General features: G+C 35.6%; 2 protein-coding genes across 5 annotated transcripts in view; one reads left to right on the top strand and one right to left on the bottom strand.

The window, feature by feature from the left end:
- Positions 1-824: 824 nt before the first annotated feature.
- LOC122022689 (1,4-alpha-glucan-branching enzyme 3, chloroplastic/amyloplastic-like) overlaps positions 825-16,569 on the bottom strand; it is a 56,673-nt gene continuing 40,928 nt past the window's right edge. The window contains exons 17-21 of one of the 2 annotated variants that reach the window (XM_042580746.1): positions 8,186-8,266; positions 7,576-7,680; positions 6,662-6,747; positions 1,417-1,471; positions 825-1,342 (exon numbers count right to left, since the gene is read on the bottom strand). In XM_042580746.1, the coding sequence (XP_042436680.1) occupies positions 1,310-1,342; positions 1,417-1,471; positions 6,662-6,747; positions 7,576-7,680; positions 8,186-8,266 (360 nt within the window). In that variant the 3' untranslated portion in view covers positions 825-1,309. Of the gene's footprint in view, positions 1,343-1,416; positions 1,472-6,661; positions 6,748-7,575; positions 7,681-8,185; positions 8,267-14,448; positions 14,599-16,569 lie in introns of those variants that run through there. The other variant, XR_006123061.1, reaches the window with a different exon arrangement.
- Positions 9,092-14,442, top strand: LOC122022690. 3 transcript variants are annotated; one of them, XR_006123062.1, is made up of 3 exons: positions 9,092-10,328; positions 12,428-12,818; positions 13,744-14,442. XR_006123062.1 is itself a non-coding variant. In XM_042580748.1 (2 exons), exon 2 carries the CDS (start codon positions 12,953-12,955, stop codon positions 13,484-13,486), a length of 534 nt encoding a protein of 177 aa, XP_042436682.1. In that variant the 5' UTR covers positions 9,092-10,328; positions 12,433-12,952; the 3' UTR covers positions 13,487-13,606. The 3 variants fall into 3 exon arrangements, 2 of the variants coding, with proteins under 2 accessions (XP_042436682.1, XP_042436681.1); XM_042580748.1 differs by lacking the exon at positions 13,744-14,442 and having other exon boundaries at positions 12,433-13,606; XM_042580747.1 differs by lacking the exon at positions 13,744-14,442 and having other exon boundaries at positions 12,428-13,606.

Genomic DNA, 16,569 nt, shown 5'->3' with positions numbered 1-16,569 from the left:
TGAACATAATTCATAAACATTATTCATAAATATTATTCACGAACGTTGACAAACTAAATATATATTATATATATATTTAAACTTATTCATTTATTTTAACGAGTTTATTAAATTTATTTATTTAATTAATCTTGTATGTATTGAACGAACATAAATACTCTTATTAAATCAACACCAAACTTTATCCCCTTAACTTTAATGTCATGTTTATTCATCGTGAACTTACACCCTCTTTTTCAACCATCACAAGTTCACCAAGAGGCATGGGGTGTTGCCACATGAGGTCTTAAAGTCGAAACTCGGTGTGACCGAGCATGACCTCCCCCATGTCTTGGCCATTTACACTAATGGCTAGTAGTCACCCGTGATTTACCTCCTCCATGTTAGCCTAAGGACGGATTGATAAGGACGCTGAGGGCGAGCGAATCACCTTTTACCACACGAGTTCACCAAGAGGCCACACTGGCTAGTGGCGTCACCGTGAACTTGCACCTCCCCTCAGCCGCTCCGAGTTAGCAGCCTCGTTGTGACACTGCAAGTTTCCACCCGCAAGTTTCACGATGAGGATCAAGATTCGTAGTCACATTAAAAATTAGTGTTTCATTTTCTTACAAATCTTATATAGCATGATTGGGAGTACAACTATAGTTGCACTTAGTTTATATTTATGGCATTTAAATTTGACTAACATATTTATTTATTCATTAGGAATTTAATAAGCAGTGAAGCACGCTAAAACAAGTTTAATTGCATCCTCACTAATTGAATAAGCATGGACAGCGGAATCTAATCAGTGAACAATCATATTGTTTGGAAGATGTACAACACAAGCAATCAATACTCTTTCTAATCTTTAAATTGTCAGCAAAATGCAAGGATCAGGAATATATGTCATAGCTGTACATACAACCAACCTTTCTGGATTCCTCTCGTTCATTCATTCCGAGTCTAATAAAGAAGCGATTAGTATGATCGCACAAAACACAGGAAAATTTGAATGTAGCCTATGCAGACATCCAGACAAGAAGTGGGAATCAAACAAAAGAAGCCAAATAGATGAATAGTACTCCTTTAATGAGAGTACGTTGCACTTCATTGGTATCGGGTGAGTGGGGTGGTGAGAGATCTGAATTCAAAACTTGGAACACATGGCTTTCGAACTGGTATGCACATCTTCTGAAATCACTTGGGTTGTTTTGCCGCACGAGGATGTGACCAGAGCACAATTTTTCCAAATCTGAATTTAATGTCATAGAAGCTTTATGTTATAGCATCTTGAGATGTCATCAAACACAATGATAAGTCTGATTCATGTTGTCAAGATTCTTGTCAACTTGTAAACCTGCAAGTATTCAGTATTCAGCCAGAATTTTTTGTAAGAAAAAGTGATTATTCTATCCTCTTTTTATTACAAACCTGAGCGCTTCTTCGAGGCAATACCACTTCCAAGGAATTTCGGAAGCCATCAGCCCTGCACAGCAAAAAAAATAAATTTTTTGATAGAGAAAAAAATCTAATGCGTCTTACACCCAGGATCAGAAAGCTAGGGATGCTTGAACACTTTGGTTCACTTATATGCTTTTGATACCACTTGGTGTTGAAACCTACTCTATTACAGTTTGTTGGTAGCAGCACTACTAGAGTACCACAAGGTTCAATACTAGCAAGGTAGCTGCTCGAATCTGCAACCTTAGACCAACCATTGTAGATCAAAATCCCTTTGTCTCCAGTAATTAAAAAAGTACAAACAAACAAGAGCAATATAACATAGTTCAACCTAAGCTGACTCCATGAAGAGAAACCAATCTATATAATATATAAAGGTATTGATGAAATCAAAAAATTCACTGCAAGGTAGCTGCTCAAATCTGCGACCTTAGACCAACCATTATAGATTAAAATCCAGTGCTTACAGAATGTAAAATCACCTCCACTTTTAACTCACATGGTGATATCTTCATGGAGAAGTAATTAAAAAGCACAAACAAAAAACAGTGATATAAGATAGTTAGACCTAGGTCTACTCCATGAAGAGAAATCAAATCTATATAATATATAGAAGTATAATGAAATCCAAAACTGCCCGTACCATGCAAGAGCCTTCTCAATCCACCATGGAATGCTCTCTTAAGATAGATGGAGGAAACAAAGAAAAATTTATTGTCCTCCTTGGGCACCAACTACTCTTGAGAAAAACACCCCTCCTTTCTATAAGCACTTAGTTTTCTCACAATCTCCAAACACACTTTAAGATATCCTCTAGACTCCAAAAAACTCACCAGGCGTGAAAAACCATGACAACTGTATCTCCTTGACAAAAACACCAGTAACAACTACTACAAACAAACCTAGATAAGCTTAAAAGTCATATTTGATTGTTGATACTCTAGAACCCTTGCGCTAAATAGCACTGGGCCACAAACTGAGGTCCATTTCGTGTGGAACTAGGAAAAATAATCCACCTTGACAAGATGAGCTCCACCACTCCACTAAACACTCAATAAGTGATCCTCAAGAGCGCTCCTACAATTCTCAGCATACTCCACCATTTCCCATACCAATCATTTGATCTACATATCTGGCTCCACCTTGACCGAGCCTATGCACAACCAATTTGTTCAATGGGCTACTCAACCACGGAAATAAGCTCTTTTACTTGTTTAGTGTCATGGGGTGAACTAGGTTCCTCAAGCACTTTTCATGTGCTAACCACCTCACATGCCTTCAATCTCTGCAAATTAGAGTTTTCTGCAACTTTTCTATCATGTGAATCTGCATCCTATGAGCCACCCTAGAGTTATAGTATAGTGGTACTTTTTTTGTAATCCGAGTGACTCAATGAAATCAAATTCTTTATTATCTTTGAGACAAAGACCATTTTCCAAGAATCTATTATCCTCTCAGTGCTATGTTGACACCTTGATCCTCCACCTCCATGCCATCCTTTTGATCCTAGCCATACATGCGGTAAATGTCTAAAACAACTCGCTCGGTGCATAGATGCATTGTCAAGTTGAATCCACATTTTATTAAAGGAGTATTCTTTTCATTTGAGATGACAGCAATGTCTACAACTGTTGCGATATGCACATTGCTATGAGTTGTTGACCTTTTCAGAATAGTTGCTTCTATAGTTACCATATGTCTTGTGCTAGAGACACTCGATAATCCTAAAGTCTAGGTCTGTATCTATGTGTTGTTGAGCTCCCCCCTCCCCCTAGTAGTCCCGTTTTTGCTTTATTCAACAATGCACTCACTCAAACAGGAGATAATTTTCATTTAGGAAATAATGAGGATATTGTTCATTTAGGAAGAATGCAATAACTTCTTTCATAACCACTAGATCATCTCGATGGGATGTTAACAACAACAAAAAAGAATGTTTCTCTTGTTAACACCCCCTTGGGACGGTCTAGTGGTTAGCGCATGAGGTACTGCCAACTTGAGGTTTAGGGTTCGAATCTCGACATAGCCGAGGTAAATGCCTCCCTCATGTACTAGTCACTATTTCAAGGGCTAGTAGCCACCCGTGATTTACCTCCTTCGTGTTGGCAAGGGCAACGAGGGCGAGTGCAGTCGCCTTTTGCCAACTTGTTTCTCTTGTTAACAAGGAAACTTTAAACGAAATAATGTCATATAAAATCTTCTCACTATGCTCTGGAATGTGCTTATATGCTCAATTATGTTTTTGCCATCCACTATAAGTAGCCTGTAAAACCTTCTACTAAGATGCCCCTGATGATGAATACTCATATAGTTGTATAACACTGTGTGCTCTGATTAGATACCATATTAATAATGTCATCCATGAGTTATAGTCTAATCAAGGTTTAATACCTCAAACCACGTTGGAGTTTTAGCTTTTGAATGGAACAATATGTTTTGATTTATAGTGCCTGATACGGGTTGTAGTGAGTAGGTAGGAAGAATGATGGGGTGGTTAGAGTTAAGTAGAAGGATAGCTGGGGTGATATAAAGAAATGTGAGTCATGCGTATGCCCGGACGAATATGAGTCCGGCCGGATTTCAGGGCATTTAGTCCTAATTGGTTAGTAGTATGTGATCGGCCGAGCGAAGACTGATCGAACGAAAGGTTCCATGTGTATGCCTGGATGAATATGAGTCTGGCAGGACTTAAAGGGCATCCAGTCTAATTCAATATTACACAGCGGGATAGACGAGGATCGACAGGATACAGGATATTAGGCCTAATATATAAACTCGGCTAACAAAGGTTGACCGGATCAGAAGAAAATTAACCTGGTCAGGAGTCTAAAATATCATTGGCAAGGTAATTGAATATTATTATTCTTTATATATATGCTCAGGTAAGTGAAGATTGGCTGAGATACTTTAAGAAAGGTATTTTGTAGACACTATCGGTCGGGATGTTCCATAAGGGGTGTTCTCTATATATGACCGGTCGGGATGTCTCTTGAAAGGTATTCTCTATACATGGTCGGCCGAGGTACCTTTTAAGAGGTGTTCTCTATACATGGCTGGCCGAAAAACTTCATAAAGGGTGTTCTCAATACATGACCAGTTGGGATATGCTCTAAAGGGAATTCTCAGTACATGGCTGGCCGAGATTCTGCATAAAAGATGTTCTTAATATATGACCGGGCGGAATACGTCAAGAAAGATATTCTCAGTATATTACCGGCCATGATACATTGTAGAGAAACTATCCTCAATATATGTAGCAGACCAACAACCGACATTATTAAGCCAACTTGGCAAGTTTGTTGGAAGATATTCCTTTAAAGTCTCTTCATTAAGAAGTTAGAAACATATTCTGAAGAGTGCTTCATGAGAAACTAAACTCATAAAAGACAAAAGAGGTACATCTGGGATAGAAAAAAGATTCCTCGGAGAATTATTGCACTTAGCCTAGAATTATTGCACGAAGCCCAGATTGTACTTTTCTCATCTCCTAACAAACTCTAACAAACCGGGGACCACCTTAGGACTATGGAGGTTAAGTGAGGTGGTATAAAAAGGGGAATCCTCTCTGTTGGCAAGGTACGTAAGCATCATTTGTTACATAGAAACCCTACTTCCAATATTGTTCTTCTTCCATCAGCGAGAGAGAAAACTAACTTAAGCATCGGAAGGCCTAGCTAGGGACTCCTACCCCGGTCTTAGGTCACTAACGTTTCGTTAGTTGGTTTGAGTGGGCGCAGGATTATCCAGGAGTTTTTCTAGATCTTCGAGGAGACATCCTTCAATTCATTATCTATTGACATCGGCGATCGTCGAGGTGTTCTTGGAGATCTAGATTGGCGCATCATCCTCCCGTGTGCTACCTGCCAACGCTAGCGTACCATCTCCTAGCTTTCAGACAGGAACAATGTCGATGATGAATTGGAGGTGCAAGAAGGAAAGAGATGAAGAAAAAAAAAGAAAAATATACACTCAGTTCAACTTAATGTTCCATCTTGAATGATATAGTTCATTATCTTATATAGACACAATCTAAAAAAAATAACAATTTAATCTTAATTTATATTGACCTATGTTATAACACACCAAGGGGTGTTGAATGATACTCAATGACACGTGTGTCTGTGCCAAAATATTATTATATTTTGGTATTTTATTGGAACAATACATTTTGATCGTGCCTCGGGCACAATACGAGAATTCAACCCATAGAAAATTATAGTAGATCCTACTGTGTTAACAAATCTAGTATATTTGCATAGAAAAACTAGACCTATTGAACCGTTTCAAGGAAGCAACTTTCCTATATCCTTGAACAATCTGTCTCTTGCGTTGACAAGCTACACAATGAAACCTTAAATGCATGCTTCTAGGATTTGATAAGCTACACTATGCAACCACTTATAAGGATCATAAGTGCTTTGATAGTACTCATTGGAGTTGAAGGATACTCTATTACTACTCATTCGCATTGATTCAATAAAAAAAAAAGACAAGCCAGATCAATCCCAACAAGACAGATGTTAGAACCAGCCACCTAAAACCACCTTTTTATAGATCAAAAATCCAATCCTCAGGATGCAAAATCAACTCCCTTGATCCCACATGGTCAAATCTTCTTCTCCCGTGGTAGACACACATAACACTGAAAATTGGGCAGTATAATGTGGTTTGGTCTAAGACAACTCCATGGAGAAACCAAGTATATATGCAATATATGCAAGTTAAAGTAAAACAACACCTGTAAAATAGAAAAAGACGCTATCTACACCTTGTACAAGAGCACTTCCAATCCACCTTAGACACTTCTATCAATATTGTTGGAGAAAAACCTCATCTTAAGTGCTCTATAGACACTAAAAGTTCTCTACAAAAAGAAAAACTTGATCTCTCAGATTCTGCAAATGCACCTACGACATCAGGTTCTAGAATGCTACCACAATAAGAACCACAGAAGCGATCAAAATCACTTGCTGTACTAGTCAAAACCACAAAACTTGGTATTCACAATTTTTATATAGGACTTAAAGTCAAATTGGAAAGTCATTGGGCTCGCTAGGCCATTGCTCTAGATACTTCTTTATTATCTTAGTTTCATATGCTCTTTATGAAAAGGGGACTTATTGAAGCTCCAAAAACATAACCTAATACAAAATTAATATGACAGATAACTAAGCACAAAAGGTAGCTATATGCATAGAAAGACCTAGGTGAACACCTTTTTGTATTAGTCCTTTGAAGATACTGGTCTTCCCTAAGTAAACCATGACCACCATAGCTTGCCTCATCGGTATCAAGTATCAACTGCAAGAGGAAATTTGTTATATCAGTAAAAGGTTCTTATAGTTTTTAGTAAAAGGTTCTAAAAGGACAGAATATTTCACACAAAGCTGTTGCGAGCTTGAAAAAAATAATTATTCTATCAGAAAATACATTAGTGATAAGATGTAAAGAGAGACTTGCAGTGTTTCTGTGCACCTTGTACATTTTCAGAAAATGTACAAATATAAGAGAACATATGAAAAGTAGTAAAAATCAGTCTTGTTTACTTAATTGATTCTACAAAAATAGAAGGAAAAAAAAATCCTAAACAGTTAAACACAACACCTATCAAGTTTTTCCATTTCCTTTGCATTAAACAGGATCAAAACAAGAGATGTAGAACAAGAATAAACTGAAATCCCATTAGGAAAAAAAAAAACTACCAAAGGGCAAATAATTGAAATCTAAATATACTGAAAGCTCCTTTAGCAATGAATATTAATTGAAAGAAACTGAACCCATAACCTTGTTTGATATTTCTCCAATGATCCATATCATGTCACATTTAGTACATGAATATCATTAGGCCAATATGCTACATCTAGGAAAGCATAAATAAAATGAACCCATAGATACCTATAGGAATTTGCACCAGAAATAGATCAAGCTGTAGAGATATAGTTTCCATTGAAAGGTACTTAGCATCAATGTGAGAAGTTAGAAGCACAATAAGAATCCAACTATCAAATAGTGAGACACCATCCTTGTATGCATGCGAGTTTGCACAGACATATACACACATTCTTTTGCTTATTTATTTTTCTTGTGCTGTTGATCATACTCTAAGAAACAGTGAAGAACATAACATACCTGATATTCGCCTGCTTCTTCTACACCAATTGTGTATGTTTTGTAACAAGTTGTAGGATGGAAGTTGAACACAAAGAGAAGTTGTCCTCTCTTATATGAAATAATCTGCATAGAAAATAGATATACAATCCTTCAGGATGAAAGATATAAGGCTATACAATGAAGCAGCTTGAAAATAAGTGATAAGAAGAGTCATTATAGTAACTTATGCCTTTGCAACCAAGCAATTCTAATCATTGTATGAGAGCATGAATCAAGATCTCAAATCTTGTCTCTCCATTTATTTCCCTTGTTTAATTGTTCTACATAGGTTTTTGTGCATACTTATCTATCTTTTACCTTGTCTCATAAAGGTTTTTTTTTGCCTTCTTTATAGAAATGGATTAAAAAAAATAGGATCCAATTAGAAACAACTTTAATTTTTTTCTACATTAAGGTGCTTTAATAAGTTTATGCCCTTTGGAATAGTTTCATATAAAAATGTTCCTTAATACAGAAATCCAATCGAGATGTAATTGTCTTACTGGATGTCTATGCCAAAAGGGTCATATGAAAAAGAATATTGCTGCAATGTTGTGGCAAACATGTAAGTGAACAGAAAAATTCTTACCATGTTTGAATCACTAATATGATGCACATTTGGTGGTTCACTTGAAAGTATATTGTGACTCTCCTCTATCCTCATCATATCCTGCCAAATTAAATAATTGAGTTCAACACCAACCAAACAAATATAAGCACACACATACAAAATCCCTGTACAACTACTATTCTATCCATGGCAAAAGGTGATAACGCTCACCCAGGTGGCACAGTATCGCAGACCCAGCAAGATGGCAGATAAATCATGAGAGACTTCGCTCATCAACAGTAGTGCATGTAGGGGGTGAGGTAACCTGCGGGGCTTCCACACCTACTGGAAATCAACCCCAGGCTTATCTATAGCAACACCACCACATAAACCATCTGCGCCAGCTCGTGGGGGCTACAAATACTATTCTAGTACTGATCTACATTGGTCAATCATCATGTGTGCATATATGTGTTTGTTTCTTTATTGGATATGCATGCAAAAAGTAGCAATTCTACCATTTTCTCTTTCATTTTGACTTCAAAAATTGTTGATATTTCATAACCATCATGTAGCAAAGGTATATGCTGCAATATAAAAACAAGCCTAAGTCCCAACTACTCGGAGTTCAGCAACATTGGTCTACAGTTATTGAACAAGCTATATAGTTACGGCTTCCTAAAAGGATATCAATTAGTTTTTGGCCCATTTAATTAACCATAATCATGTGAAGTACAAATATCTGTTACTATATGCAATAGTGGCCTCCCTTTTCCTTCATTGCTTATGTTGATAATTTATTCTAAACATCGTTACCAGATTCCTAATTTGCAAAACTATTTTCTTTCTGGCAGGTATCTTCAAATTTTTAGTTGGCGATGTTCCACATAGATAATCCATCATCAAGGTCTTAACTTCTATACTATTTTGATCTGCATGGGTGAAACCTATTTGCTGACCAAAGTCAAAGTTCAGAACTATGTTAGCATGGCCAAAAGTTAGAGCTATTGCATGTGCCCGCTGAAATTATACAAACAATGAGATTCTCTGTCTCAACTGATTCTGTGGTACTGTGTTCAGCATCAATCACAAAGAGATGAGGATCTATAGAGAAGGTAAGAGAAATGAAAATATGCCAATGATGAGCTACAGAAGAGCCTTTAGCCTTGCCACGGAGAGAATGACATGGAGCTCTAACATAGAAGAGGGAGAGGATTAAGTAATGGCACTGAAGGCCTAGGCAGTCTTCAACCTCTTATGAAAGTGTGAAGTCGAAGAATACAAGTTAATTGAATTAAAATTTTAAAGAACAAAAATATTAGAAAATAGCTAATATTGTTTGAATTCATTTCAACATATGTCATAGTGTAAGCGTCATAGTGTAAGCATGCCGATTATACGCACGGCAAAATACTCATAACCAAAAACAGGACAAGCAACACGAGATATGATCCATACCAATTAATATCGGGTTTCAATAATTTAGCAAAACGATACATTTCAACCATGTAGCCACATATGGTACACGATTTCAAACCATGCTTGGATTTACACAACAAATACTCTAAGGGTGCGTTTGGTTCAGGGTTATCTGGATAACCTTGGTTATCCATCCAGGGTTATCAACCAAAACCTTGTTTGGTTTAAGTAATTGACGATTCCTAAGTTATGATGCATGCCTGACACATCAGCAATTTGGGCATATAACCCGGAATCAGAAAACCTCAGCAAAGTGGGGTTTCCTTGATTCCGGGGTTAACAAAAATTTTAAGACAAAATTACCCTTCATTATTTACCCTTTGAGATAAAAATAACCCTTCAGATTTATAAAATTTCAATGTGCCCCTCGGATATAATCAAACTTCCGATTCACAAAAAACCCTAGCCAGTGTTCGCAGCTCCACCTCTAGCGCACACGCACGCAGCTTTTCCCTCTCGCGGCGATCCTCCCTCTCTCAACGATCTAGCGGCGTTTCTCTGCGACGATCCTCCCTCCGCGACGATCCCCCCTCTCGTGAAGATCTAGCAGCGTTTTTCTGCGACGATCCTCCCTCTCGTGCACACACAGTGTTCCTCCCTCTCGTAGCGATCTAGCGGCTTCCCCCTCGCGAAGAACCCTAGCGGTTTCCCCCCTTGAAAGACATCCCATTCGCGAACATCCCCACTCGCCTTCTTGGAAAAGGTATGATCTTATACGCTTATAATACGTACCTTAGACTTTTGATCATTTTTTACCATAAACGAATATTGGCAGAGGGTGGAAAGCTTGTTAACGATTGTTGCATCATGAAAGGCCTATTTTTCCCCATGAAAGAACCCTATCGCCATTCTTCATGTTTGTTTTAGCATTGTCTTGTTGCCCTTTTGTTTTAGGTTCTGTTTTTTTCTTGATGTTTAGTTGCTGTTTAGTTTTTATTTAGTTCTTGTTTAGATCTTGTTGTTTAGTTTTTATTTAGTTCTTGTTTAGATCTTGTTGTTTAGATCTTGCTGTTTAGTTGATGTTTAGTACTTGTTTTTGTGTTGTTTTGTTCTGGTTTAGTTTTTGTTTAGGTCTTGCAACTTGTAAATTGAACCTACAAATTCTCTTTCAACTGTTTAGTTCTTGTTGTAACTTGCTATTTAGAATTTGAAATTTTCTACCTTGCTAATTTATTATTTGGTTCATTACCCTATTTACATGATAGGTTGATATGGCTCGGTTAGCAGTAAGACAGGAGATGAAAATGATTTCTGTTCTCATTATGCGCATGAAGATGATAGAAAGCAAGTTATTTATGCTTTTATCGTTGGCAATTGTCTTAGCTATTAAGAGGAGGAGTGCTAGATTGAGGAGGAGCATATCATATGCTTATTATGCATTGTCTAGATATAATATTAGGTCTATAAACATAAATGAGATGACTTTTCATAGTGATCGGCAATAGATTAATAACTGTAGAATGGATAGAAGGTCTTTAAGCAAACTTTGTTATTTGTTAACGACACATGGAAAATTGAAAGGAAACAGAAATATATCAATTAATGAACTTGTAATATCTTTTCTTCACATTATTACACATAATGTGAAGAATAGGGTCCTAAAACGCCAAACAGCTAGATCCGGCGAGACAATTAGTAGGCAATTTCATTTAGTTTTGAACTCTATTATGCGGTTACACAACATTTTGCTTAAGAAGTCAGAACCAATCCCAGAAAATTGCACGGATGACAGGTGGAAATGGTTCAAGGTACAAGTATATAATTTCTATAAATTTATTTTTATAATACTTCTTTAAGTGTAGGGTTGTTTGGGAGCATTAGATGGGACTTATATTAATGTCAACGTCCCAGCAAATGATAAACCTAGGTATCGAACTAGAAAAGGTGAAATTGCAACTAATGTCTTGGGTGTATGCACACCAAACATGCAATTTAGCTGTCCTACCGGGTTGGAAAGGATCTGCGGCAGATGGTAGAGTCTTAAGGGATGCTATTAGAAGGAGGAATGACTTGAAGATTCCTCAAGGTAATTAAGTTGTAATTATTGTAAAATAATAGTCACTTGTAATATATTTAACAAATATTTGATTTATCTATATATATATATATATATGCTTGTTCCCTTGTAATATATATAGGTTGTTATTATTTGTGTGATGCTGGATACACAAATGGAGAAGGGATTTTGGCACCATATAGAGGTCAAAGGTACCACTTGACTGAATGGAGGCAAGGTTATCAACCAGCGACAGCCAAAGAATACTTTAATATGAAACACTCTCAAGCAAAAAATTGCATTGAGAGGTGTTTTGGCATTTTAAAAGCTAGATGGGCTATATTGAGAGATAAGTCATTTTATCCTGTAAAGACTGTAGGATTATTTCTGCTTGTTGTATTCTCCATAATTTTATAAGGTGTGAAATGACAATTGATCCGATAGAGACGGAGCTTGATGTCCTTAAGTCAAATGAAAGTGGTGATGATGATGATGATGATGATCTGATAAGGCATTGTGAGACCAGTTCTGCTTGGACTGAATGGAGAGACAAGCTTGCAGATGATATGTTCATGAGCTGGCAATCATCAGTTAATTAAATTTAATGTTCTTTCTTGAAATTTGGGTTTCATTTCCATGTACTGAACTTTTTAATTATGTTGTATTTGGATTTATTATCCATTTGAATCATTTGAACAATTTGATTGTTTCTGCATTTTGTATATTATTCATTTGAACAATTTGATTATGATTTGTGCAAGAACAATGTGTTATTTGGATGGTTTAATTTCATTTTTCAATGGAAGGAAAGAGCCAAAAGATGCCAAATGTAGTTGAACAAGTAGAAAGTTCAATGCCACCGAAGTTCAAAAGAAAAATTCAAAGAACCAAACACTTATGGACAAAACAAGAGATGCTGCATTAGTTGATTGCCTTGTTGAGTTGAGCAAAGATTCAGCTTGGAAGAGCGAGAATGGTTTTCGAACTGGGTACTTGGTGCATTTGAAGAAACTCATGGCTGCTAAATTGCCATCAAGTAGTTTGAAGGCTACTCCTCATATTGAATTAAGGTGCAAGCTACTAAAGAGACAGTTCCATGCTATCACGGAGATGTTGAATCATAGCAGTGGATTTGGATGAAACGATGTTGAGAAGTGTATCATTACAACAAAAGATGTCTTTGATGATTGGGTTAAGGTAACTTTTTCTACTTTGTGTATTTCCATTTCTTTGATAATTCTGGGTTTTTTTGCTAATGATATGTTTTTAATTTAGAGTCATCCGGCTGCTATTAGTTTAAGGAACAAAAAGTTCCCCACCTTGATGACTTGATGTTTGTGTGGGAGAAAGATCATGCCACAGGAGCTAATGCAGAAACCCCTGCTGATGCAGTAGAAGAGATAAATTTATACGATGAAGAGGTTGACACGTTTAATACAGAAACTCATGCTGAATGCTACAAAGGTGAAGAGTCTAATGATGCCAACCAAGCAATAAGAAAATCTGAGACTCTAGATTCATCAATTTGTCTGTCAAATAAGAAGTTAACCACTAGAAAGAGAAAAGGGAAGACTAATGATGTTCTAGGTGACTTGATGGGAGAGATTCATAAATATGTTATTGCTGTTAATGAGGCTAATGAGGAGATGAAAGGAATTTCCACCTACTTCAAGAAACAAACTGAGAGTAGTGATAGAAAAATGAAGATATATGATGAGTTAATAGAATTTTCTAAGCAAGAAATTATGGATGTTGGGGAGTATATTCTCAAGGATAAACACAAGGTTGACAACTTCTTCGCATTGCCAAAGACATTTAGGAGAAATTATGTGGTGAAGCAGCTCAATGAAATCCATCCAAAATGAATTAGATAGTTGAATTAGGTTGTTGGTACTTATATTTTGATATACTTTTGGACAATCATGATACTATTTTGAACAAAAATTATTGGATGAATGTCATTTTAGATTGAACTTGGATGATATTTTATTTTATGTTTATCAAAATTGCTGAAAATTTTGGTTCAAAAATGGGATTTTTATTAAGTTTTGATGATAGTATGTCATTATTTGTTTGTATTGCTGTTTGTATTTTGATGCTCATTTTACTAACTATACTGGAGGTGTGGAGACCATCGAAAACTGTGTCTGCATAAGGAGGACCATGGAATTTTATGGAAACATCAAGATTGGCGAACAGGTTTAGCGGAAGTTAGGCGATCAAGGAGGTTAACTATTTCTTTCATATGTAGTGTTGCTAACTATGAATATGGCTTTTTCTGGCACTTCTATCAGGTAAGTTCTGTGAGAAAATATTTTGCATATGTGATTTTATGGTTTATTCTATATTAGCACATTTTTGTTTCTTTGTCCAGACTAAGTATTTCCACTGGAAGTTTGTTGAAGTTCTACTCAAATTCCATAATTGTCATGATGCCTATCGACCTCTGTTGTTAAAATTGAAATTGTTCTTCAATATAGCCATAGATACCTTTGAAGGCTTGAAATGGATATACTTTATTGATCATCACTAGTATCTTCAACTGTGGTTATTAACTTATTATTCATTACTTCTATGCCTCGTTGATAATTTTCTTCTCCATCAAGAATCAAGATGAAAACATTGTATATACATATGAAAGCATTATATAAATGTTCATTTTCTTAAGACATGATAGAAGCTAAGGGTTTTTTTTTGCTAACAAGATAAACAAGATTTAAGCTATTCCTACTGAGATAGCCAGAGAGATGCTTGATTCAAGATCTTAGCCAGAGATATTATTAAGTTTTGTTGTTACATTTATGTTTTGATGATAGTATGTCCTTACTCAGCATTGCATTTTCCTCCGATTCAAAAAAGGTATGTACTTTATAGTTCTTCAAAGCTCCTCTTCTCTGTTCCATTGATGCTGACCTTTGTGCTCGCTTCGTTTTTCAGAGATCAAATTCCAGCACAGCTCCAGCTCTATTTACATAAGCTAAGGTACAAATTTCAGAGATCAAATCTAGAGTATAGTCATACCTAAGCTAAGGTACAAATTCCTTGGACATAAATTTGCTAACAATTTATTTCGGATGTCACTATTCGAGCACTTATAATGTTTACACATTACATTATTTGCTATGAAGTCATGGCAGAATACAAGTTTTACTATGCAAGTAAATTCATAGTTCTAAAAAATTGCTGATAACCATCTTGATCGGCCATGGTGGATTGCATCGTCTGTGTTCGATATGATATTTGCTGATAAATTGAACACATCACTGTAATCCACCCAATACTTGTAGGAAAAGCAACAATCCCATACAACTCACTTAAAATCAAGTGTAAATGGATTGACATCAGTTTACAAATAAATTGAAAAAAAAATCTAGAATTTAAATAATTATAAACACTGCTTCAAGCCTTGTTGTTGGCTTTTCTGGAGTTTTAACTAGTGTTGCTTTCTCATTCATTTGATACTGCTAGTATTAATTGGTAAAATAGAGCAACCTTGAACAATGACCATGTTTCTGTCATGTCTCTTTTTTTAATCATAATTTAGAGAAACTTAATACTCTTGCCAAACCTTATAATTGTCAATCTACTCAGTACGTCACTTATCCATATCTTATTCATTATATGTAATATGATGGTGCAAATATTAAATTGACTATTTTTTTAACAGTATATTGTCATGGAAAGAAAGCTTTTGAGATGGGAAGCTCCAGGATATTGGCTAGAGAGAGTTGCCGGAATGTCTCCTGCTGGCAGGAACATTATGTTCTTCAAAGCTCCTCTGTTCCACTGATGCTGACCTCTATGCTCACTTCGTTTTTCAGAGATCAACAATCAAGATTATTCCAGCACAGCTCTAGCTCGGTTATTGTTTCGTTGGTGGGAATGTTGAATTTGCGGGGAGATAAATTGCTGGGAAGAAAGTTGTTTGTGGGGGGAGTCTGATGCACATGATGTGTTTATTCTAAGTCCTGTTCATTAAAACTAATTTTCTTTTTATTATAAAAGTTTTTTAGATTACAGAAAAATAATTAAATATGTTTTCTAGTGGTGTTGCGATTCTCAAAGTGGTCAAAAATTTATTAGAATAGTTTGAAAGTTTTAAACATAAAAGACAGGACTCAAAGTTAATGGAGGAAGAGTAATTTTGCTGAAGATTTTGAAAAAATGTCAAAAGACATATCTTATTTCTAAGATTATTAAAAAAGATATTTCCTTTTAAAATCAAATAAATTAAAACAATTTGATTTTATATTTTATATTATAATAATTTTAACTAAAACTCAATCGAAAACTGGGACCAAATCTGACTCACAATCAATCAATTATTATAATTAATATTAATATTAATATTATTTTAAAAATATTAACTAAATATCAAATTAATTTAGTTGTGAAAATATTTAGGATTGAGCCAAGGGTAATATAGTAAATGTACAACTAGATTATATAGTAAAACCTCCAAACAAACAAGTTTTTATTACATTACTTATGATCGAACCAAACAACATTAGGTTATATTGTATTCCCTATAACTTTGGTTATGTGATTACTTGGTAATCACATAACCAAGGTTATGACTGATAACTTGAACTAAACGCACCCTAAAGTCTAAACTCACCCTCAAGTTGGAGTAACTACAATGTATTTTTCCTTATTACAAATATAATGTTCTTTTATCAAACAAGGATTATGTAGAAGTTGAACATTAGAACTAAAGGAATTTGCAAATCTACTTCCAAGTTTTCTCTCATAATATAACTTTAATTTTTTTTGTTGTATGTAATTAAAGGTCGCAACAAAAATAGATCATGCTAAGGTGGGGCAACAGGCATTAGTAAGGATAAGTAACTCGACAATAATCAAAGAATAGCAAGAAAAATAGGATTTGATACATTGTATCTAGTTCAACATGTGATGGAACAGCTTAGGAGTACAAAGAAAATAGTAA

The sequence above is a fragment of the Zingiber officinale genome, chromosome 9B (assembly GCF_018446385.1).
Source record: "Zingiber officinale cultivar Zhangliang chromosome 9B, Zo_v1.1, whole genome shotgun sequence".
Lineage (NCBI taxonomy): Eukaryota > Viridiplantae > Streptophyta > Magnoliopsida > Zingiberales > Zingiberaceae > Zingiber > Zingiber officinale.
The sequence above is the reverse complement of the archived record's forward strand: the minus strand, read 5'-3'. Positions and strand labels throughout refer to the sequence as shown.

Bases quoted from the DNA above. Each gene is read 5' to 3' on its own strand.
- LOC122022690 (XM_042580748.1), top strand. From the start codon at position 12,953: ATGTTTGTGTGGGAGAAAGATCATGCCACAGGAGCTAATGCAGAAACC.